The sequence below is a fragment of the Salmo salar genome, chromosome ssa06 (assembly GCF_905237065.1).
Source record: "Salmo salar chromosome ssa06, Ssal_v3.1, whole genome shotgun sequence".
Taxonomy (NCBI): domain Eukaryota; kingdom Metazoa; phylum Chordata; class Actinopteri; order Salmoniformes; family Salmonidae; genus Salmo; species Salmo salar.
In genome coordinates this window covers 67755432-67780408 of record NC_059447.1, presented here as the reverse complement: position 1 = coordinate 67780408, position 24977 = coordinate 67755432, and the positions used below count along the sequence as shown (strand labels likewise).

The 24977-nt window shown below is 43.9% G+C and overlaps 1 protein-coding gene across 4 annotated transcripts; it reads left to right on the top strand.

The window, feature by feature from the left end:
- The first annotated feature begins 10183 nt into the window (after positions 1–10183).
- On the top strand, positions 10184–20484 carry tmem63a (transmembrane protein 63A). 4 transcript variants are annotated; one of them, XR_001329326.2, is made up of 24 exons: positions 10184–10335; positions 10817–10977; positions 11119–11198; positions 11403–11481; positions 11558–11595; positions 11691–11833; positions 12395–12446; positions 12576–12684; positions 12783–12853; positions 13117–13197; positions 14832–14955; positions 15271–15404; positions 15696–15851; positions 16013–16166; positions 16469–16575; positions 17132–17218; positions 17344–17409; positions 17647–17809; positions 17997–18102; positions 18220–18387; positions 18551–18666; positions 18744–18791; positions 19393–19611; positions 19804–20484. XR_001329326.2 is itself a non-coding variant. In XM_045720899.1 (23 exons), the coding sequence occupies exons 2-23, from the start codon at positions 10825–10827 to the stop codon at positions 19540–19542; spliced, it is 2379 nt and encodes a 792-aa protein (XP_045576855.1). In that variant the 5' UTR covers positions 10184–10335; positions 10817–10824; the 3' UTR covers positions 19543–20484. The 4 variants fall into 4 exon arrangements, 3 of the variants coding, with proteins under 3 accessions (XP_045576855.1, XP_014060859.1, XP_045576856.1); XM_045720899.1 differs by having other exon boundaries at positions 17344–17403; positions 19393–20484; XM_014205384.2 differs by having other exon boundaries at positions 19393–20484.
- Positions 20485–24977: the final 4493 nt, after the last annotated feature.

Below are 24977 nucleotides of genomic sequence, written 5' to 3'. Positions count from 1 at the left end.
TTGATTTGATATAATAGTTTTTTTTATTTTTCTCTAATTTCTTTGGATTCCCTCTGGCTGTTATGTTATGTTATGTTTATGTTTTGCATGTTACTGTTATTTACAGCAAGTTAAATAAAGATTTGTGCAAACTTTAAAACAAAAACAAAAAATTAAATTAAAAAAATAAAATAAACAAATAAAAAGGTGGGGGTAGACACGGCGTCATAATGGTGATGGCCCATCCCCTGTGACCAATTTCCAAAGAGTCTCATTCACTGAGTTTCGACTGTATAAGGCTCAAACCACTGTGAAAAGACTGGCGACATCTAGTGGAAGCAATAGGAAGTGCTCACTGAACCATGGTTAACGGTGTGATTTATAGGGAAAGATGAGAAGTCGAGTCCACAATTCTGAATTCCACTTCCTGTTTCAATCAGTCTCGGGGTTTTGACTGCCATTTGAGTTCTGTTATACTCACAGACACCATTCAAACAGTTTTAGAAACTTTAGGGTGTTTTCTATCCATATATAATAAGTATATGCATGCCCTAGCTTCTGAGTTTGATTAGTAGGCCGTTGAAAATGGGAACGATTTTTTTTCAAAATGCGCTGTGGCGCCCCCTATCCTAGGGTATCCTCAAGAGGTTTTAAGGAATAATGAGATCATGAAGCTAACAGAGGCCCATAGGGTCTATGAGACATATGTCAGTGTGCCGTGATAAGTATACAATGGGCTGAATGAAATCAGCAACAACAACAAAAATACATGGGGGTGAGCTATTCCATTAAACTTCATACTACCTACCGACTTGGGTCATTTTGACCCCAGAGGCATATTTTGGGTCATAGCCAAGAGGAGTTAAATTCTTCAAAATTTTCATGACTTTGTCAATGAACTTGTTCATAATAAATCTAAATCAATATGGCATTTTTTTTAATGATGTCCCATTTGGGTAATTTTGACCCCAGCCAAAAACATGTAATTCCTTCTATAGCAATTTGATAAGTATGACTTTTATTTGAATCTAGATATCTCTGGAGACATAATATCAAAGTTATCTATACCACCAGAGGGTGGAGGGGGACCTGTATCAGGATTCTTGGGGCGGCAGGTAGCCTAGAGGTTAGAGCGTTGGACTAATAACCGAAAGGTTGCAAGATCGAATCCACGAGCTGAAAAGGTAAAAATATGTCGTCCTGCCCCTGAACAAGGCAGTTAACCCACTGTTCCTAGGCCGTCATTAAAAATAAGAATTTGTTCTTAACTGACTTGCCTAGTAAAATAAAGGTAAAAATACAAAGATCATCTGCAGAGGTATAGCTCCCTGTGTATTTGCCTAACATTGCACTTTTCTATACCACGCATATGACAGTGAACAAAGCCTTACTTATGTGCATATAAAAATCTGCCAATTGTATAAGAAATCTGCCAATGGTGTAAATACTTGACAGAACTGCAATACAGAAATCAGGTGAGCTGTAAATCTACACATATTAACTTATACATATTATCATAGGGTGGAGGGGGACCTGTATCACTGACTTTGACCACCTGCAGCGATGGAGCACCTTATGTACGTGCCTATGGTTATAACTGGTTATAGTTAAGTATGACCGAGTACAACATCTAAATTAACTTCCATACTGTATGTGCTTCGTTTCAGTCAAAACAGCTCATAAAAATCTGTCAGTGGTATGAACTGTAATACAGAAACCAGCTATCCTCTAAATGTACACATAGTGCTGCTGTATTGGTGTGTATTCCCCCGTAAAATGTTTTATTCTACAGGAAATGTTATATAAATAACAGAATTCCTATAACAGTATATACAGTTGAAGTCGGAAGTTTACATACACCTTAGGCAAATACATTTAAACTCAGTTCTTCACAATTCCTGACATTTAATCCGAGTAAAAATTCCCTGTCTTAGGTCAGTTAGGATCACCACTTTATTTTAAGAATGCGAAATGTCAGAATAATGGTAGAGAGAACGATTTATTTCAGGTTTTATTTCTTTCATCACATTCCCAGTCGGTCAGAAGTTTACATACACTCAATTAGTATTTGATTGGCATTGTCTTTAAATTGTTTAACTTGGGTCAAACATTTTGGGTAGCCTTCCACAAGCTTCCCACAATAGGTTGGGTGAATTTTGGCCCATTCCTCCTGACAGAGCTGGTGTAACTGAGTCAGGTTTGTAGGCCTCCTTGCTCGCACACACTTTTTCAGTTCTCCCCACAAATTTTCTGTAGGATTGAGGTCAGGGCTTCGTGATGGCCACTCCAATACCTTGACTTTGTTGTCCTTAAGCCATTTTGCCACAACTTTGGAAGTATGCTTGGGGTCATTGTCCATTTGAAATACCCATTTGTGACCAAGCTTTAACTTCCTGACTGATGTCTTGAGATGCTGCTTCAATATATCCACATAATTTTCCTATCTCATGATGCCATCTATTTTGTGAAGTGCACCAGTCCCTCCTGCAGCAAAGAACCCCCACAACATGATGCTGCCACCCCCGTGCTTCACGGTTGGGATGGTGGTCTTCGGCTTGCAAGCCTCCCCCTTTTTCCTCCAAACATAACGATGGTCATTATGGGCAAACAGTTCTATTTTTGTTTCATCAGACAAGAGGACATTTCGCCAAAAAGTACGATCTTTGTCCACATGTGCAGTTGCAAACCGTAGTCTGGCTTTTTTATGGCGCTTTTGGAACAGTGGCTTCTTCCTTTCTGAGCGGCCTTTCCGGTTATGTCGATATAGGACTCGTTTTACTGTAGATATAGATACTTTTGTATCTGTTTCCTCCAGCATCTTCACAAGGTCCTTTGCTGTTGTTCTGGGATTGATTTGCACTTTTTGAACCAAAGTACGTTCATCTCTAAGAGACAGATCACGTCTCCTTCCAGAGTGGTATGAAGGCTGCGTGGTCCCATGGTGTTTATACTTGTGTACTATTGTTTGTACAGATGAATGTGGTACCTTCAGGCGTTTGGAAATTGCTCCCAAGGATGAACCAGACTTGTGGAGGTCTACAATTTTTTTCTGAGGTCTTGGTTGATTTCTTTTCATTTCCCCATGATGTCAAGCAAAGAAGCACTGAGTCTGAAGGTTGAACTTGAAATACATCCACAGGTACACCTCCAATTAACTGAAATTATGTCAATTAGCCCATCAGAAGCTTCTAAAGCCATGACATAATTGACTGGAATTTTCCAAGCTGTTTAAGGGCACAGTCAACTTACTGTATGTAAAATTCTGACCCACTGGAATTGTGATAAAGTGAAATCATCTGTCTGTAAACAATTGCTGGAAATATTACTTGTGTCATGCACCAACTTGCCAAAACTATAGTGTGTTAACATTAAATTTGTGGAGTGGTTAAAAAATAGGTTTTAATGACTCCAACCTAGGTGTATGTAAACTTCCTACTTCAACTGTATATTCAACCTGTATTTGGGTTGCTATAACATTTGGTTTGAACTTACTTTAAGGATTTAGATATGCTTTTTGAAGCATCCTGCCATAGGCCCTACCACTTCCATTGTTTCACTAGCAGTAGTGCTACTGCTGGCTGTGTGTCAAGAAAATATACTGAACAAAAATATAAACGCAAAATGTAAAGTGTTGGTACCATGTTTCATGAACTGAAATAAAATATCCCAGAAATGTTCCATATGCACAAAAAGCGTATCTCTCTTAAATGTTGTTCACAAATTTGTTAACATGCCTGGTAGTGAGCATTACTCCTTTGCCAAGATAATCCATCCACCTGAAAGGTGTGGCATATCAATAAACTGATTAAACAGCATGATCATTACACAGGTGCATCTTGTGGTGTGGGCAATTTAAAAAAAGTGCTGTTTTGGCACACAACACAATACCAAAGTTGTCTCAAGTTTTGTGGGAATATGCAATTGGCATGCTGACTGCAGGAATGTCCATCTTTATTTAACTAGGCAAGTCAGTTAAGAACAAATTCCTGTTTACAATGACAGCCTACCAGGGAACAGTGGGTTACTGTCCCAACGCTCTAACCACTAGGCTACCTGCCACCTCATTATCTGTTGCCAGATAATTTAATGATAATTTCTCTACCGGAGGCTGTCTCCAATGTCGTTTTACAGAATTTGGCAGTACGTCCAATCGGACTAAACTCTGCAGACCATGTGTAACCATGCCAGCCCAGGACCTCCACATCTGGATTCTTCACGTGCAGGATTTTCTGAGACCAGCCACCCGGAGAGCTGATGAAACTGAGGAGTATTTCTGTCTGTAATAAAGCCCATTTGTGGGGGAAAAACTCTTTCTGATTGGCTCCCCAGTGGGTGGGCCTGGCTCCCAAGTGGGTGGGCCTATTCCCTCCCAGGCCCACCCATGGCTGCACCCCTGCCCAATCATGTGAAATCCATATATTAGGGTCTAATGAACTGACTGATTTCCTTATATGAACTATAACTCAGTAAAATCTAGTTGCATGTTGCGTTTATTTTTGTTCAGTATAAATAAAACTATGTCATATTTTTGTTAGTTGTCTCTCAGGATTAATTTACAGAATATGCCAATTACTGTAATTTTGCTAAAATAAGGAAATATATTTTTTATAAAACTTTATTTTCATATCTAATAAAAATTAAGAAGATATTCTGCCATCATTGTTGCTTTTTCCAATAGTTTATTTTTGAGGTCTAAATGACCCCAGTTGGTAATCCATTCATGTAAATTATGTTGGTAGTATACAGGTTAAGGGTATTTTTTAAATGTATTTTATTTCAAAAAATGTTTAACCAGGTAGGCCAGTTGAGAACAAGTTCTCATTTACAACTGCGACCTGGCCAAGATAAAGCAAAGCAGCGTGACAAAAACAACAACACAGAGTTACACATGGGATAAACAAATGTACAGTCAATAACATAATAGAAAAATCTGTATACAGTGTGTGCAAATAAAGTAAGGAGGTAAGGCAATAAAGTAAGGCAATAAATAGGCCATAGTGGCGAAGTAATTACAATTTAGCAATTAACACTGGAGTGATAGATGTGCAGATGAGGATGTGCAAGTAGAAAAACCGGTGTGCAAAAGAGCAGAAAAACAAAAACAAATATGGGGATGAGGTAGGTGGTTGGTTGGATGGGCTATTTACAGATGGGCTGTGTACAGCTGCAGCGATCGGTAAGCTGCTCTGACAGCTGATGCTTAAAGTTAGTGAGGGAGATATAAGTCTCCAACTTCAGTGATTTTTGCAATTTGTTCCATTCATTGGCAGCAGGGAACTGGAAGGAAAGGCTGCCAAAGTAGGTGTTGGCTTTGGGGATGCACAGTGAAATATACCTGCTGGAGCGCGTGCTATGGGTGGGTGTTGCTATGGTGACAAGTGAGCTGAGATAAGGCAGAGCTTTACCCAGCAAAGACTTACAGATGACCTGTAGCCAGTGGGTTTGGCGACGAATATGTAGCGAGGACCAGCCAACGAGAACATACAGGTCGCAGTGGTGGGTAGTATATGGGGTTTTGGTGACAAAATGGATGGCACTGTGATAGACTGCATCCAATTTTCTGAGTAGAGTGTTGGAAGCTATTTCGTAAATGACATCGCCGAAGTCAAGGATTGGTAGGATAGTCAGTTTTACGAGGGTATCTTTGGCAGCATGAGTGAAGGATGCTTTGTTGCGAAATAGGAAGCCGATTCTAGATTTAATTTTGGATTGGAGATGCTTAATATAAGTCTGGAAGGAGAGTTTACAGTCTAACCAGACTCCTAGGTATTTATAGTTGTCCACATATTCTAAGTCAGAACCATTCAGAGTAGTGATGCTAGTCGGGTGGGCGGGTGCGGGCAGCGATTGGTTGAAGAGCATGCATTTCATTTTACAAGCATTTAAGAGCAGTTGGGGGCCACGGAAGGAGTGTTGTATGGCATTGAAGCTCGTTTGGAGGTTTGGTAACACAGTGTCCAAAGAAGAGCCAGATGTATACAGAATGGTGTCAAATAATCAAAGAATCACCCGCAGCAAGAGCGACATCATTGATATAGACAGAGAAAAGAGTCATATCAAGTCTGTCCTATGACTGCTGCTGAGACTGAGAGAAGCACCTCTTTATCAAATAGACATTTTCAAAGAAAAAAAATTACATTGTCAGAGCGCACAATAACCTCATGACTCAATCAAGTCAAAGTGTTGATTTATTTGTTTATTGGTGAGAGGTAGTATGTAGGAAGCATACTGCCATGGGATATCCTTTTGGGGTATTCACTTTTGTCTTGTCTAAAATACATTAATTGTGCGTGTTGGGGGATGTAGATGTAACAAAAATAGTTAAAGAAGCCAATGTTACTTCTTTATAACTTTTTTGAAGGACATTTTGTTTATTCTCAATGAAGATACTTATGAACTTTTGACATGTCTATTAGACCTATGAGTTATTTTTTGTCTTCCAGGAAAATGTTGTTTTTCTGTCCTGTCATCATTACCTATTTACAAAATCTGATACTAGGATTCGCTCAGCTGGTTTCGGTTTCATGTTCATAGGATGAAGAAGTTTGAGGAAGTATTACTTTAGTTATTTCTTCCTGTTCTTTTGCATATAATTATACTTAACACTGGTAAATGTGTTCCAAAAAGGCACACACACACGCCCACACACACACAGTTGAAGAACACTTACTCAGAGCATATGGCCAGTGCATTTACTTGTTCAGACCATATGGCCAGTGCACCAGGCAGGTGGAGGTGGAGGAGAACAGTCTCAGGAGCAACTCGAGTGCTTGTGAAAGTACTTTGAAACCTCACAAGACATGCACTCAGGGGTGAACATGACTCACCATCACCATTGTAAAAGCACTGACCATTAGCTGACCATAACTAACAACAGCACATAGGAGTGACACATTCTAAAAGTATCTTCAAACAACATTGAGCATCTTACAAATGTTTTCCTAGATGTGAGATAATATATACTGTGGAATCGTGACATTATGTAGTTTTAAGGAAAATAGGCAAGTTTCTCGAATCATAGCCTGACTTTGAGAAGGGATTGTAATGCTTAGCAACTGCGTGACGCAGCATGACAACGTGAATGCGATTGGTCGACAGTCTGCTGGGTGAGGCGTTACATTTGATACAGTATACATTGATTGGTATGTTACACTATATTTATATCCTTCAAATACTCCCTGACACACCTTTGCTATTTGTCTCCGTACTCAATAAACGGTGAAACACTATTTGTGATGGTGTTCTTTGTTGGAATGTATATGTATGAAATGTACATTATGGAAAACATGTCTCACACTCAGTCATAGTTAGTAGAATAATGAATGGATTGGAAAGATTTTAGCACCGTCAACTTTCAGAAGGTTAGTAGGAAAGTTAATAATGTAAACCACCTAAATATACTCCATGAAATGTGGTATCTATCAGTCTAATCAATGACACCTACAGAACACAAGTGTGAAGAGTTTACGCAAATATTAGCGTCGTAGCTCTTATTGCGGGAATCTGAAAACCCTGTGAAATGAGCCACATTAAGCTTATCAGTCAACGTACTATGTGTATTGGACATTCATATTACACTCTACAGCCTTACCTATGGATTGTGGATCACAATGCTTTCAAGTCCTGCAATAAGAGCTACGATGCAAATATTTGTGTAAACTTTTCACAGTTGTGTTCTGTGAGTGTCAAGGAGTAGACAGATACCCCATTTTCATTGATCCACAATCCATGAGGCTGTGCAGTGAACTACATTTGCCCCCAATGCAATTCTGAAGTCAAATACATCCACAGTACAATTTCAACAGATTTGTACATTTTTTGTCAAATGAACTAATTATTAAATTAACACATATTTTTTCCACCCTGCACTGTGAATGTTTTCAATGTGTGTTCAATAAAGACATGAAAACGTGTAATTGTTTGTGTGTTATTAGTTTAAGCAGATTGTTTGTCTATTGTTGGGACCTAGATGAAGATCAGATCAAATTTTATGACCAATTTATTTCCAAAGGGTTTGCATACTTTTTCATACCACCGTATGGGTGTGTTCGTAAATTCACTGTGGAGTGCCAGAGCGCGCTCAGAGTGCGACCTGTGCGTTAGTAAATTCAGAGCGTTGTCTGATTGTCCATTCATAAATTCAGAGCCTTTCGCTATCGGCGCGTCCGAGGAGTAGGGTTGATCTGAGCGTTCTGACCTCACAACGGCAGTCAAGCACCCAAGCTAACAGGCTAATGTTGGCTAGCTTGTTAGCTACTTCCAGACAAAAATGAGAGAACCCTTCACTCTCACCATTTTACTCGCCTTAGCATAGCTGGTTAGGATGTTTTCACATTATCCAGCGCGTTGGTGATTGTATATGTGATGCTGGCAACAGCTTTTTGGTCCGACGTTTACTGGCACCGGCCATATTCAACGGGTGGTGTTGAGCGTTCGCAAATTCATCAGTTATTCTGCGCTCTGGCACACTCAGACGAGCGTGCTCTGAAATCGGAGTAGATCGCCAGAGTGAATTTATGAACGCACTGTCAGAGGCACCAACTTCGGCGGAAGTCGTGACACGCACCCTGTGTCATTATTACACTATTTGTACCATTTTGCATCACTTTCATTGAGGGACGTTTATTTTGAAGGCCAACTGCAAATTCCACCATTTTATGGCTAGCTTCACATAGGCTAGCTTCACATGGGTCCAGTGACATAAGGAACAAGATCCTGTTGTTGGTCTAACATTGGTAGAGAAAAAAAAGATTGGTCAGAAGTCAGTGATATAGGGAAACTGGTTGACAATTACATTGGTAAAGGCTTTTATGCATTTTTACCGCTTTTTACAGATGGATCCAAGGACCTAGATAGTTGGCGCACAGGAGCAGGTGTTTACGTTCCTGAAATTGATTTGCAGATATATAGAAGACTAACAGATGAACTGTCAGTATACTCAGTTCAACTGTTGGCTATAGTAGTTGCCCTCCAGTGGGTATGTCTATAGTATGTCTCAAAGAAGTCTAAGAAACTGGACATTGTTGTCTCTGCGGCAGAAAAGTTTTTAGGACTTAAGGATTTTACATCTGACTTGCAAGGGGTACTGGCACCGGAAAACCCGCCCTCCCAGGTTCCCCTTGAGACTTTGTAGGGATCAGATCTGTTGAATTTTTTTAACAGAATCATTTATTTTTTATTTTTTGGTAGTTTGTTCAGTTTTTTAGGGGGAATCCTGTTTCAATCCTGCATAGTAGGTGGCAGGATGTACATTCAATTGTGTGATCGCCAATATACCATAGAAGGAGTGATTGCTGCGGTAGCGGTAAGCGTGGATGTTGAGCAATTGCAGTTAAATCCCTGGTGTTTGTGACACCGGATGTTTGGTGTGATGCAGACCAGTTGGGGAGTGTGGTGAAACAGAAGAGTCATTGTCAGTTTTTTTAATGAGTTTTGAGTCAGAGTCTCTACCAAATATATATATATATATATATATATATATATATATATATATATATTGAGTCATGTTAGGATATATCAGTTTTCCAGTTAGAGATTTTGTGCAGAATCCACTGCGCTGTTTCAGGTGCAACATTTATGGTCACGTTTCAGCAGTGTGTAGGAGGGAGATTCCAAGATGTGGGAAGTGTGCAGGATTGTGTAGTTTTGGTGTATAAAGTTGTCTGTGTCAACTGTAGAGGTGCTCATGTTTCTGGGGATTGGAAGGGATTCAGTGTGAGAGAGGCAGGTTGAAGTGGCCAGAGTCAGAGTAGTGCAGAAGGTGTCATATGCTGAGGCAGTGAAGAAAGTAGAGGGGGATGGGTCAAGGGTGAGGGATCCTGAGTGGATCCCAGTGAGTAGTAAATGTGTGCCAGCACCGAGTGATAGGGCAACGAATGATTTATGCTTCAGTAAGGTTGGCTTCTTAGCGTTCATAGCAATGGTTATCAACTGTAACGTAAATCACAGAAAATAGAGGTTGTAGTGGCAGCTGCAGAGAAGTTTTAGGGTATACAAGATTTGACTTCAGAAGAGTTACAGGATGTGTTGAGGGGTGCTGTCCCATTCTCCCAGGCCGTTGGCATGGTGTAGGAGCAGATCAGTTTAAAGTAGTGGAATAGGGTAATGGGGTTTTACTTAGTGTAGGTTGTGGTGTCTCGGAACAGGACTAATGAAGGTAATTTAACGTAAGTAGGCCGTGACTGGGCTCACACTCCAGTACAGTAGGAGGCGGTGTATGCATTTAAAAGTTCGATCCGATCCGTCAACCAAATCCCAAAGAAGAAGGTCCAGTGACCACAACCTTGTTGCTCCTATCTGTGTTATTACCGCTAAGAGTTTTGTCCCCGTAACTTCGAGTATCAGCGGCTGTCCCAGGTATGTTTGTCTTCAGAAGTTTTGCCAAATTAGGTTGATGCATTATACGTCGTGTTGGACCATTTGTAGACGTGACAAAAACAATGAAATGCGGAAGTTAATGTTGCCACTTGTTTTTAGCAACACTATATGCGCTATTTTAGCTTGCGTTTGAGGGATTTGTCAACTTTTCGCTGTCTCAAACTATTTGTATCATGTGTTTATTTCTAAGTTATAACAGGGAAGTAAATGCAATGTATTGCTAGCTAGCTAACTACGTGCTAGCAAACATTACGTGAAGCTAACAGCTGTTCAGGGATTGACCCGCGTGACACTGTCTATGAGATGATATACTTAACCTAATTTCAGAGATACAAATTTTTTTTTATGTTGTATTTGTAATGTAATGCCCAGTCTCCAATACTTGTCTATCATTTCGTTGAACTGACACATTGTAACATTGTGATACAACCTTGATATGAACAATGTTTTTTTTATTCAGCTGCTGTGATGTCGTCCACTTGGTGGGGGCTGGTGAAAAATGGTAGTGCACATCATGTGGACAATAGCAGTTGTTTCAGCTCCACACAAAGCACCGTCCTCAAGGGAAACAGCTTTGGAGGGGTGCCTGTTGTACTGCTGCTGGACTTCAGCTTCTTCTTGGTGTGTGTTGCATCAACTGACACTCATACTGAAACTCATATGACCACATAAGGGTGATTCCAAACCCTAATAGGATAGCGTTACAACACATGCACACAAATCCAGCCATTTCCTCATTCTGTTGTTGTGTACTTGTCTCAGGTGTTGCTGATCCTCTTCTCCGTCATCAGGAGGAAGCTGTGGGACTATGGCCGCCTGGCGCTGATCTCTGACAGGGAAGGGTCCGTTATGACATCAAACAGTATAACTTCCTGTTGAAACCTGAGAAAAACAATATAAACACACCTACCTAAAGGCATATGACTACAAATAATTCTGCAGTGGGTATTACTGCCTGCCAATAGTTGAATTAATTGTCTATAGAGATAAGTGTCCTATTGACCCTGCCCTGTCCCAATGATGATGACCGTAGACGTCTGTTTCAGGTTCAGTGAGACATCACACCGCCGCTATGGGAGAATGTCGTCCTGTGTGTCCAACGTGGAGGAGCCGGAGCACGAATTGGTGAGGGAGAGGTTGTAATCATCACCATCATCAACTCCATCTAATAGCCATCTTTATCTTTCTTTTTCCTCTCTAGGGATGCTGCTCCTGGCTTCCCTACATCATCAGAATGGAGTGAGTGTTCTTGCTCTCTCTGTGTGTGCAGGCGGGCGGGGGTGTCATTGTTTTCGTGTGTTGAGGTTGCACCCTCAATTTGTTTCTTTTTCCAGTGAGGAGATGGTGAAGGCGCGTTGTGGGATCGACGCTGTCCACTACCTGTCCTTCCAGCGTCACCTGATCACCCTCCTGGTGCTGGTTACCGTCATCTCTGTGACTGTCATCCTGCCTGTCAACCTGTCTGGTAACCTGCTAGGTGGGTGTGACACACCATGTCAACACAACGCTAATATAATGCAAACACCACACTGTCAACACAACATTGTTACAAAACTCTCAATATTGCTGTATAAAAACCTCACTGTATTAAACTCTCACAATGCAATGTGAACCCAAACACAACACTGCCAGGCAGTGCTTCATTATAAATGTAACAACAACATAACTCAAACTTTACTCACACATAACAGATGTATAAACAGTGTTTAACATAACACTCTGCCATGCTAATCACGCTGTACACACAACATTGTTTCGTTGCTATGTCTCACTTTTGCCAGAGCGAGACCGAGAGTATAAACGTCCTCTTTTGTACGACATTACCTACCACCGATGTGTGGCAGTGAAAGTTAATCTCTTTCTACACAATGGTGTTACTTACCACTGACTGAAGCATAACTATTGCAGAGTTCTTTTACATTTACTCTTTCAACATTGTAATCAAAAGCAACATTGCTGTCAGCCCTCTTATCCTGTTATAATTATGTTTTAACACTCTCACTTGAGGAGATTTAAGTGTGACGTTATTTTTTTTAAGGAAATGACCCGTACAACTTCGGAAGGACTACTGTGGGTAATCTTCAGAAGGAGTAAGTGTGTGTTCGTGCATGCATGTGTCTGTATGTATGTGTGGTTCTTTCATTGTATATAATATGAACTGCCATTATAATGGTTCCTTATTGCTTTAGGTAACCATTTGTTTGTTATTATTTCCTCAGTAATAACCTGCTGTGGATACACACAGTGTTTGCAGTCATCTACCTGATCTTGACAGTGTTACTGCTGAGGCGACACACCTCCCAGATGAAGGGCATGGGCAGAGGGCTGGTCAGTTCCTCTGTTCCATCTGTCACAAAACCAACAGTTCATCCCCTCACTAGTAGTTATTACTGATACTGATGTGTGTGCTTTGCTCCCCCCCATAGACCAGAAACACCCTGTTTGCGTCTTCCGTCCCCAAAGATGCCAGTGAAGAGGACATCAGGACCCACTTTACGTGAGTAGACTGGACCTCACCATTCTCCCAACATGGGGGAGTCTACACTCACCCACTAACCCTGTCTTCAGAACCTACACCCACACCTGTAGTGTCTTTGTCTTCACCATGGCAATAAAAGTGATTCAGTTTGACTAGTAATAACTTGCCTGAATGGGCAGACAATGGCTTACAAGGATGAACATTGGACATGCATGAACCTGTATATATTTAGACCCTGTGCCTTATCCTCACCTCTATTCTCCCCCTTGCCTTTTCTGCAGTGAGGCCTACCCTACCTGCCGTGTGTGTGAAGTGCACCTGACATATGATGTGGCCAAGCTGATGCACCTGGACAAGGAAAGGTCAGTGCTTTGCCAAGCTGCCCTGGTAACGTCACGCTGCCAAGCTGCCCTGGTAACGTCACGCTGCCAAGCTGCCCTGGTAACGTCACGCTGCCAAGCTGCCCTGGTAACGTCACGCTGCCACGCTGCCCTGGTAACGTCACGCTGTCACGCTGTCACGCTGCCTTGGTAACGTCACGCTGCCCTGGTAACGTCACGCTGTCACGCTGCCCTGGTAACGTCACGCTGTCACGCTGCCCTGGTAACGTCACGCTGTCACGCTGCCCTGGTAACGTCACGCTGTCACGCTGCCCTGGTAACGTCACGCTGTCACGCTGCCCTGGTAACGTCACGCTGTCACGCTGCCCTGGTAACGTCACGCTGTCACGCTGCCCTGGTAACGTCACGCTGTCACGCTGCCCTGGTAACGTCACGCTGTCACGCAGCCCTGGTAACGTCACGCTGCCCAGGTTATGTCACGCTGTCACGCTGCCCTGGTAACATCACACTGCCCAGGTAATGTCACGCTGTCACGCTGCCCTGGTAACGTCACGCTGCCCAAGTAACGTCACGCTGTCACGCTGCCCAGGTAACGTCACGCTGCCCAAGTAACGTCACGCTGTCACGCTGCCCAGGTAACGTCACGCTGCCCAGGTAACGTCACGCTGTCACGCTGCCCAGGTAACGTCACGCTGTCACGCTGCCCTGGTAACGTCACGCTGCCCTGGTAACGTCACGCTGCCCTGGTAATGTCACGCTGTCACGCTGCCACGCTGCCCTGGTAAGGTCACGCTGCCCTGGTAAGGTCACGCTGCCCTGGTAAGGTCACGCTGCCCAGGTAACGTCACGCTGCCCAGGTAATGTCACGCTGTCACGCTGCCCAGGTAATGTCACGCTGTCACGCTGCCCTGGTAACGTCACGCTGTCGCGCTGCCCTGGTAACGTCACGCTGTCGCGCTGCCCTGGTAACGTCACGCTGTCGCGCTGCCCTCGTAACGTCACGCTGTCGCGCTGCCCTGGTAACGTCACGCTGTCGCGCTGCCCTGGTAACGTCACGCTGTCGCGCTGCCCTGGTAACGTCACGCTGTCGCGCTGCCCTGGTAACGTCACGCTGTCGCGCTGCCCTGGTAACGTCACGCTGCCCAGGTAACGTCACGCTGTCACGCTGCCCTGGTAACGTCACGCTGTCGCGCTGCCCTGGTAACGTCACGCTGCCCTGGTAACGTCACGCTGTCGCGCTGCCCTGGTAACGTCACGCTGTCACGCTGCCCAGGTAACGTCACGCTGCCCAGGTAACGTCACGCTGCCCAGGTAATGTCACGCTGTCACGCTGCCCTGGTAACGTCACGCTGCCCTGGTAACGTCACGCTGTCACGCTGCCCAGGTAACGTCACGCTGCCCAGGTAACGTCACGCTGTCACGCTGCCCTGGTAACGTCACGCTGCCCAGGTAACGTCACGCTGTCACGCTGCCCTGGTAACGTCACGCTGTCACGCTGCCCTGGTAACGTCACGCTGCCCAGGTAACGTCACACTGCAGAAATGCATAGCATGTAGTTCTTTCTGATCTGACATGTAGTCAGATATAGCAGTCTGGATTGACTGACTGATTCTTCCCTACCTTTCTTTTACACTAAATCTTGTTTTCTGTCTCAGGAAGCGAGCAGAGAAAAACCTGCGCTACTACGAGCGGGTACTTCAGCGAGGGGGCCAGAGGGAGGTGATCAACCCCCGTCTATGTGGTCACATCTGCTGCTGCCGCACCCGCAACTGTCAGGAGGTGAGAGGGACAATGCCAGGAGAGGGGTTGCGGGATCTGGGCTGTGTTAGGGGCAGTGAGATTGGGTTGGTGTATCCAGACGGGTGCTTCAGTCTGATGGGGCTTGTAGTGAGTGACTGTGGAGCAACATGTCAGACATTTCACACAGATGATACTCTCTGTTTTCCTAAGGTACTATTTGTGTATGTTGTCTTGAGTGTAATGTGATATTATGCTTTGTCCACGTGAGTGATACAGAATGTGTATCTGTGTGTGTGTGTGTGTGTGTGTGTGTGTATTTTTATATATGTGTATGTATGTTTTCTGTGGCTCTAGGTAGATGCCATAGAGTACTTCCGTGGCCACGCGGCAGGTCTGTTGGAGGAGGTGAGGATGCAGAGAGAGCTTGTGCCACAGTACCCTCTAGGGATGGCCTTCGTCACTCTGCAGTCTGAGGCAATGGCCACATAGTGAGTTTCTCATCTCTGGGGCTGGTAAGGGGCTACGGGTCATATTGATGATTAGGATAGAAATGATTCTCCAACCTTAGATTGCATCTCTCAGTAGTGTGTAAAGCATTTGTCACCATCCCCAGCTCTGGAGAGCTACAGGGAGTGCAGGCTTTTGTTCCGGCTCAACAGGAAAATAAACATTGAATTGATGACGGCTACCATCATTGGTGGAAACAATATTAGTTGATGTATCCACTTTCTTGGGTTATGTAAACATGATGATTGACAGCTGTCACTCACTCCCCTCAGCATTCTGAAGGACTTCAACGCCCTGGACTGTGGAAATGGGGACAGCGCAGTGAGGTGTGGGTGTGGCCGAGAGCCCCAGCCTTCGTCCTGTAGCGCGGCTCTGAAAGTGAGGAACTGGAGGGTTGACTACGCCCCTCATCCCAGAAACGTGTACTGGTGTGTCCACCTTTAACCTAACCTGCAGTGTGCTGTTTGATAACAATGGTTCAGTATATTCTGTCATGTTGAAAATAACATCTCTTCCTGTTTTTCTGCTCTGTTTTCTTCTCTCTCTCCTCTCTCTCTCTCCTCCCTCCATACCGCTCTCTCTGTCCCAGGGACAACCTTTCAGTGCAGGGCTTCCGCTGGTGGTTCCGATGCCTGCTGCTCAACTTCTTCCTCTTCTTCCTTCTCACCTTCCTCACCACTCCCTCCATCATCATAAGCACCATTGACAAGTTCAACGTCACCAAGCCCATCTACTACCTCAACGTGAGTCAGTCACCTTCTAATAGAATATAACTGTATTTGGTTGGTTGGTGAGGCGAGAGGAATGCTGGTGTGGTGAGGCGAGAGGAATGCTGGTGCTCATTTAACCTTTATTTAACTAGGCAAGTCCGTTAACCTCTCTCGGGTATGTGGGACGAAATCGTGACGCCTCTAGCATTGAGATGCAGTGCCTTTGACTGCTGTGCCACTCGGGAGTCATTTGCTCTGTATTCAATTAGTTTTGAATTGTATGCTACCATGTAATGTCTTTGTTTGTTTGTTTGTTTGTTTGTTGTGTGAGACAGAGTGCTGTGGTCAGTCAGTTTTTCCCCACTCTGCTTCTGTGGTCCTTCTCTGCCCTGCTGCCCACCATAGTGTACTACTCAACTCTGGGAGAGTGCCACTGGAACAGGTACACACACACACACACACACAGTAACTTTACTGACATACTGTATCTGTCAGTGGTGTAAAGTACTTAAGTACAAATACTTTAAAGTACTACTTAAGTGTTTTTTTTGGGTATCTGTACTTGACTATTTATATTTTTGGCAACTTTCGTTACATTTTGAATGCTTAGCAGCACAGGAAAATGGTCCAATTCACACACTTATCAAGAGAACATCCCTGGTCATCCCTACTGCCTCTGATCTGGCGGACTCACTAAACACAAATGCTTTGTTTGTAAATTATATCTGAGTTTTGAACTATGCAGAGGAATGCTGCCCATCCGTAAAATAAAATAAAAAACAGAGAATCGTGTCATCTGGTTTTCTTAATATAAGGAATTTTAAATGATTTATGCTTTTTCTTTTCATATTTAAGTAAAACCAAATACTTTTACTCAAGTAGTATTTTACTGGATGATTTTCACTTTCACTAGAGTCATTTTCTTTTAAGGTATCTTTACTTTTATTCTTGTATGAAAATTGGGTACTTTTTCCACCACTGGTATCTATGTACTGTAGGTCCAGGGAGCAGTTGATTATGATGCACAAGCTATACATCTTCCTCCTGTTCATGGTTCTGATCCTGCCCTCTCTTGGACTCACCAGGTAATTAATTACCCCACCCTGATCACTTACTGATCAATCCAGATAATCAATGAAATCATGTGTTTTTTTTTTCTGTGATTGTACTACATTTATCTTATGTGATTGGCTCTCTTTTCTAACCACAGTCTGGCTGTGTTCTTCCGCTGGCTGTTTGACAAAGAGTTTCTGGCTGATGGGAAGCTAAGGTTTGAGTGAGTGATACACTTTTTTTTATCTATGCCTCTGACCTGCCTCTCTTTCTGAATAACGAGTTTCTCATTTACTGTGTCCCTGTATAGTAACTAGCATCTCATTTACTGCGTCCCTGTATAGTAACTAGCATCTCATTTACTGCGTCCCTGTATAGTAACTAGCATCTCATTTACTGTGTCCATTTTTCTCTATCTCGTTCTCTCTCCCCCCTCCTCCTCTCCCCCCTCCTCCTTCAGGTGTGTGTTCCTGCCTGACCAGGGGGCGTTCTTTGTGAACTATGTCATCACGGCGGGCCTGGTGGGCTCTGGGATGGAGCTGCTGCGGTTGCCTGGGTTACTGCTCTACACCATCCGCATGGCGCTGGCTCGCTCCGCCGCAGAGAGGAAGTATGTCAAACAGGTGAGACTTTAGACCCCACCCGGGTATCAATCAGGGCTCAACGTTTCAGGAAGTTCAGATCGAAATAGACAACAATCTGTCATGCATGGTTAGTATGGAATGATTAGCTCAATGTTGACCTTTTTCTATCTACGTAGTCATGGATGAAGTTCAGATGATGTGTGATTTAACCTTGTCCTGTCTGCAGAACCAAGCGTATGAGTTTGAGTACGGAGCCATGTACGGGTGGACCCTGTGTGTGTTCACTGTCATCATGGCTTACAGCATCACCTGCCCTGTCATAGTGCCTTTCGGTGAGTGATGGGCCACACACACACACACACACACACACACACACACACACACACACACACACACACACACTACCGACCTAGATCTAAAGTTACATTCCCTCTTCTCTCTGTGTCCAGGTCTGCTGTACCTGATGCTGAAGCATCTAGTGGACAAACACAACCTGTACTTTGCCTACCTGCCCGCCCGCCTGGACAGACAGGTGCACCTGGGAGCTGTCAATCAAGCCCTGGCTGCACCCATCATCTGCCTCATCTGGCTCTATTTCTTCTCCGTCCTCCGGACAGGTAACGCACACGCCTGGATGTTTACTGGGGCTCTCATACATAGGAGGCTTACTTACTTATGTCCCTACCTCTTCTGACTTGGCTGTTTCTCTGGAGTCTCCTGCTCGAGTTAAAGCACCATTTTTAACGTATCCTCACACTTCTGTATGTGTTTTTGGGTCAGGGTTCATGGCGGACACATCTCTCTTCACTCTGGTGGTCCTGTGTGTAACTGTCTGCATCTGCATCAGCTACAGCTGCTTCGGACACTTCAAGTACCTCAGCCCTCACAACTACAAGGTGTGGTGTTCGTGTGGTGTTCGTGTGGTGTATGTGTGTTCGTGTTTAGACACTAACAGTCCCTGTTCTACCTGCAGTTGAAGGAGGATGAGGATGCCTTGGATGGATTGGCGGACAGCGACATGGTCAGTAACAGGTTTATTCCTTCACCATGAATTTATAGACGGAAGTTCAAATCTGTTTGGAAGGGGGGAAGCAATATGGTGGTACCCCTCCCAGTTCAGCCCAGTTCTTTCACAAAAATTAGGAAATGAATCGTAGAAACTAAAGACAATTTAAGAGCTTCAGAACATATCATATATTATTTCTGTCTCTCAATCTAGGCGGCAGATAGCTTAGAGGTTAAGAGTGTTTGGCCAGTAACTGAAAGGTTGCTGGTTCGAATCATTGAGCCGGCAAGGTGGGAAAAAATCTGCCTTTCTGCCCTTGAGCAAGGCAGTTAACCCCCAACAACTGCTTCCCCTGTGCCGATGACGTCGATTTAAGGCAGCTCCACAAACATCTGATTCAGATGGGTTGGGTTAAATGCGGAAGACACATTTCGGTTGAATCCATTCAGTTGTGCAACTGACTAGGTATCCCTTTCCCCCTCTCCCTTCTGCACATGTACAGTACCATCGTTTTGATGTTTTCACTATTATTCTACAATGTAGAAAATAGTACAAATAAAGAAGCCCTAGGTGTGTCCAAACTTTTGACTGGTACTGTGTCTCTCTGTGTCCACAGGTCTACCTTCCAAGGGTGCTTAGATCCGAGTCCCCTGAGTCCCCGGCCACATCACCAGATGGGTGTAAAACCCCCCAGTCATATGGGACCACAGACAGCAGCCCAGCCTGTCAGAGCCCAGTAGATGATGAACTGTTGATGAACCCCTGAATTTAAAATATCTTCCCCTTCTTTTTGATATTTTCTGGAGTCCTGGAGGCATCCAGTCCCAGAACTGAGGTGATGGCGTAGGGGAGTTTATCCCCAAATCTATTGCTGTACCATCCAACACAGGCCCTTCAAATACCCCTAAAATGCATTCTTTCTCTCTCCTGTCATCAAGCTTAGCATGTATCTGATATCAATAGATTGGTCCAAGTAGAGTCTTTGCTTTCACTTATTCAATAGTGCTCCATCATTGATTCTTTCCAGGAGGGGAGGAGAGAAGAAATTGTTACGGGCCTCTGAGACAACTCTGCCAAGGCTCCACCGAGAGCTGGCAGCCACTCAGGAGCCAAGCCTTCTGTCAGAAATGCCCAAATCTGACCCTTTTCCTAAGACCTTCCTATGAGGACTGCCTTGGCTAAAGACTATTCAGCACCAATACAGTTTTTTTTTTTGCCCAAAATTGCTTTTATAGCATAATGTTGGGAAAAACTGCCATGCCATGCATTTCCACTGAGTTTGCGTTTTAATATCCAGGATGCCAGAATAGAAGGCATTTTGGTTCTCTGACCATCAGAGGGCACTCTTGTTGTACGGCAGTTAAGTGTCCACCTTAAATTACTTGTACTGAACCAGGGCCTTTCAAATCTGGACCTCAAGGTTTGATGATATAAAAACTATTTTTACAAATAGTTTTTGTATTTTTTAACAAGGAACTTTTATTTCATTTTGACTGAATCATGTTTTAACAAATGTTTTATATTAAGCTGATATATTTAACATATTATAGATTTTTAATTATCAGGATTTTGAACCATGACACAATCTGAACATGAATTGACATAACTATTGATGAATGAGAGTAGGCCTATTTATGTGAATATGAACAGCATGGAACTTCTCAGTGTTAAATATATTGCTTTAAAATGTTAAATGTTTGATACATTATGAGATTTTGTTGGTCATTATTAGTGTTTGAGATTTTGTGCCTAATATGTAAGTAAGTGTCCATAGCCATAGGGGGCACTGCATGACAGATTTTCTATTAGGATTTAGCATTCGCTTCAACAGTGTCTTGTAACTACAGGACTTTTCTTTCTTTGATCCCCTTGCTTTCTGCCTTCTCTCTCGCCAGGGTGCCTCAGTTTCTAAAAGGACTCTTCTAGGTAACATGTTTTTTAGTACAAGCGATTGGCCGAGTAGTTAAATATGATTAATGAAGTGCTAAGCCCGCCAGATATCTGGGTGGAGGCTTTTCACAGAGCAGAAAAATAGGGTTTTGTTATTAGATTAGGATCAGTGTAAATTAACCTTGTTTTTGGGGGGGGGGGAATGGATGAAACATATCGGGAACAATAGCGGGCTGTAGAAGTGGTTCTTATTGGCTTACTTCAAATTAGTACGTCCTGATTTTGTAGTTTTACCACTGACACTTAATTCACTGTTAATTAGCTGTGACATACATACACAGAAGTACATAATATAGTTCAGTTCCCCCAAAAGCCTCTTAAACCAACAGAATAATCTGAAAAACAAACTTTAGTCCAGGGGTGATCTGGAGCGCTCAGCTCTGCAATCAATGGCTCTCAATCATGGACAAAGAGACAATGTAAAGCAGGGCGAGTTCACCATGTAATCACAGATTGTGTAACAGGCAACTCTAGAGACTGGGAAATAACTTTTGGCAGTATTAAGCTTTGACACCATTTCCTCACCCCTAGCACATGTACTGTAGAAATGTGAATAACTACACACAAACATGCATACACACACATACTTGTATATGCATACACCTTTATTTAGGGGGCCCTCGACATTATACTGTTGGACGTATGGAGCACATGGGTTATCAGGTTTGTTTGGTGTTTGTTGTTGGACAGGGATTTACTGTTGGACGTATGGAGCACATGGGTTATCAGGTTTGTTTCGTGTTTGTTGTTGGACAGGGATTTACTGTTGGACGTATGGAGCACATGGGTTATCAGGTTTGTTTGGTGTTTGTTGGACAGAGATTTTCAGTTGCACAAGAATTGAAAACATTTTCACTGATTATGTTAAGGTGTGTGTGTGTGTGTGTGTGTGTTGGTGAATGAGAAAGGGAGAGTGTGGGTGGGGGGGTAATAAATAGTAGATTTCATCAGAATGGATTACTGGTGTTAGCCTGTACCTCCTTGGAGTGTGGTTGGGTAATTGGATAGCTGAACACCCAGAAGGCAATTAAAGAGCCATTGAGACTACAGGCAATAATTTGCTTCAGCAACTCATAATAGCAAATGTGCTAACTACCATTCAGATCTTAATGCCTGTTTAAGACACTCGCACACGAGAAGAAACATGAGTTTTGGGACAGTGAGAGAGTTTGCAGGGGCTCTAATTGCTTGCAGGTCATCTGCGAGCTCTACGGATGAATTGGGAAGGAGATGTCTGTGAGTGGACGTCTGTTGTCTGGTGTGTGTCTTTCCCCCTTGGAGAGGTGTTGGGATTGGTGTTATACTCTACCGGCTCTCAGGTCAAAATTAGACGTTCATCCATGTTTCTCAACGTCAAAGTGTTTAAGGTTAAGTTTAGACATTAACTCTGAATGGTTCAGGTTTGGGATAGGCTTAAAACAAAAATATAAAAACCAACTTTCTATCGCTGGATTCACACTCGCAACCTTTGGAATCAGAGGCCGGCGCTTACACCCATCCACCATCACGGCCCACAACCAAAACCTACTTGAAGGTAACATCGCTCACTCTTACCCTAGTGGCCAGTTTCCACCTCATCTCCTGACGTTCTCAGACATGGATCGATGTCAGATACTGACTTGTATCACGGGTGACCTTGCTGGTTATGCTTGAAATGTGTGTTTGTGTGTGTGTTATAGTCGGCATTGCTGGTGAGCAGAGAGAAAAGCACCAGTTGTTTGCCAGCTCAGTAGAGCAGAAGTAATCTGGAGTTAGGAGCAAAGGAGCCTGGGAACCTGCCTACTCCAGACCCAGCAGTCAAGAAGCAGTCCAAACATCACAGTGAGGCCTGACCAGCGGTCAGACCGCAAACACAGTGCCTCGGTTCTGACACAGTTGGGTTTGGGCTGCAGCAGAAGGAGTGTGTGAAAGTGTGAATATGTCAATGTGAGAATTTTTTTCAAAAGTTTTTCAATCAATTTAGCTGATCATACTGAAGTGGGATATGGTCCAATGCAGAGTCAAAAGACTCTTACACCCACACACAATCTCTTTGGTAATGAAGGAGAGGAAGCCATTGATTTAGAATATTGAGACACAGCCCATGTTGCTGTGTTTAATCTGTAGGTGTCGGGCAAGGCCGTATCATTCACCATGTAAAGGGGATCACAGAGCATTTGAGACTGGGCTGCAGTCCTAGTCTGGATCAAGACATTTATCCACTGCTTATCCAGATTTACTGCTGCAAGGAGTGTGTACGCGAGTACGTGCAAGTGTGTGTTCATTCGCACATGTGCTTATGTACTTGTGTGTGAGACAAACCCATCGAACCCAGGGCCCTCACCACATTCTTGGCATTGTGTATTTGTGCTTCATTACACCACAGACACTTCTTTATTAAGTAATCTCTCTCCCTCTTTCTCTTTTCTTGCTGTTTCTGTCTACTCTCAGCTCAGGGCAAAGAACTTACCCATGGCCTATCGCAAGATAGTCTCTCGAGCCAGACGGCTTTCTTCCACAATCTTTGAATGCTTCGTTGCCTATAGGCTTATGTTTCTCCAAGGTCGGGGATATGGGAGAGTAATTGCAAGATGGAGGTTTGGTGTGTGTTGAATGGGTATAAACCATGTTAGTTCCATGGGGGGATCACTCTTCCTTCATGTCACCGCAATGATCGATGGATCTGACCTCAGACCCTGTGAGTTTGTATCGAAACTTAGTTCCAACCAATCAGGCGATCGCGTGGCCCAATGCCAACCAATCAGATGCTACAGAGGCATCGTATTCTACACCGTTCCCACCTTTTGTCCCTCAGGATTAGTTCCTTGGCAACGCTGGTCGCCTGGGAGGTGAGGTTCCCAGAGGAGTGGGACCACAGCCCACCAACACCAAGTTCAGGGAGGTGGGGGCGATGTTTCATTTAGCAGACATTTAGCAGACACTTTTATACAAAGCAACTTACAGAATTTGTTTTATGTATGGCTGGCCTCGAGAATCAAACCTTCAATCCTGGCATTGCACGTGCCATGCTCTACCAACTGAGCCATAGGGAGTTTTCGTTAGTGTGTTTGGGTATGACTGTGTGTGAGCACCTGCTCATCTGCATGTACAGTATGCAGAATGTGAAGCTGCACCTGTGTATATATTTGTGTAAGTTTGTGTGAGAGTGTGTGCGCACATGCACGGCTGTTCTGTGGGGACAAAAGGAAAAGGAAAAGTCACCCCACTCGGTGTCTTTGTGTTCTCTGGCTGTGGTCGGGGCCAGGGGGAGGACAAGGAATGGGGTGAGGGAGGGAGGATGAGGGATGGGGGATAAGGGAGGGGGCTGAAGTCTCCAGTCTCCAGCGAGGCGGTAGCATGTGATTCCGGCCTGCCAGGTCCTTTTGTTCGGCAATTACACCAAACGCACAGATCCCTGGAAACGGTAAGGTTCTGGTGGTCCGCGGAAGGCATGGGAACAGCCAGCCAGGAAAGAAGGGGAAGCGAACACAGAGCAGGATTTATGAGAACAGGGTTACCTACTTAGCCTTAACAACTGCTTCAGAGTCAGTTCTGTTGCTCGGCTTGTGATGGTAAAGGTTAGGAGAGATCTAGGGAGGGCTGAGCCTAAATCAGTATTGAAAGAAAGAATCAAGTGATTTAAGGGGGCATGTTCAGCAGGGATGAGAAGATGGCGTTCTTGTTTTTAAGAGAGACATTGTTTCAAACTAATCTCTGCTATCAGGGGCATGTACCCCTGCTACCTAAGAGGGCGCTGTTGTAGTACTGTTCCCACAGAGTTGCCAGATGTGTAGAACATTGACATTCACCAAGATAGAACAGTCTGAAGTTACAGTGCTGTAACATCCCACAGTGCTACAACTTCAAATGATTTGAGTGTTTATTTCCTCCCTCTATCATCCATCCCACATTCTTCATGTTTCCTGCTACTCCTGCTTTCTCTCCATACAGTATCTCTCTCTTCTCCTTCTTAATCCCCACTTTTCAACCCTATCCCCCTCTTCCCATCTTCTCCCTAATACCTCTCTTCCTCCTTTCTGTTACATCCTCTCTGCTCTCTTTCCGGTCCCAAATGAACCTCGTGAGATCTCAGACAGACTCAGGGGTGAGAGGATGAGAAGCTGTCTTGAGCTGGTAAGTTATGATGAGTTAGGGTCATAGGTGTGCTCTAACTCATGAAGGCCCTCTCAGCTCCTGTGCTGCTGTTATGGCTTGTGGATCTAAAGACATCTGTATAAGAAAGTGTGCCTTTGGCATTGAGAATTCCCCATC

Bases quoted from the DNA above. Each gene is read 5' to 3' on its own strand.
- tmem63a (XM_014205384.2), top strand. From the start codon at position 10,825: ATGTCGTCCACTTGGTGGGGGCTGGTGAAAAATGGTAGTGCACATCAT. The intron at 11,199-11,402 runs GTCCGTTATGAC...CGTCTGTTTCAG, and splicing joins CTGATCTCTGACAGGGAAGG to GTTCAGTGAGACATCACACC. The intron at 17,219-17,343 runs GTAATTAATTAC...TTCTAACCACAG, and splicing joins CCCTCTCTTGGACTCACCAG to TCTGGCTGTGTTCTTCCGCT.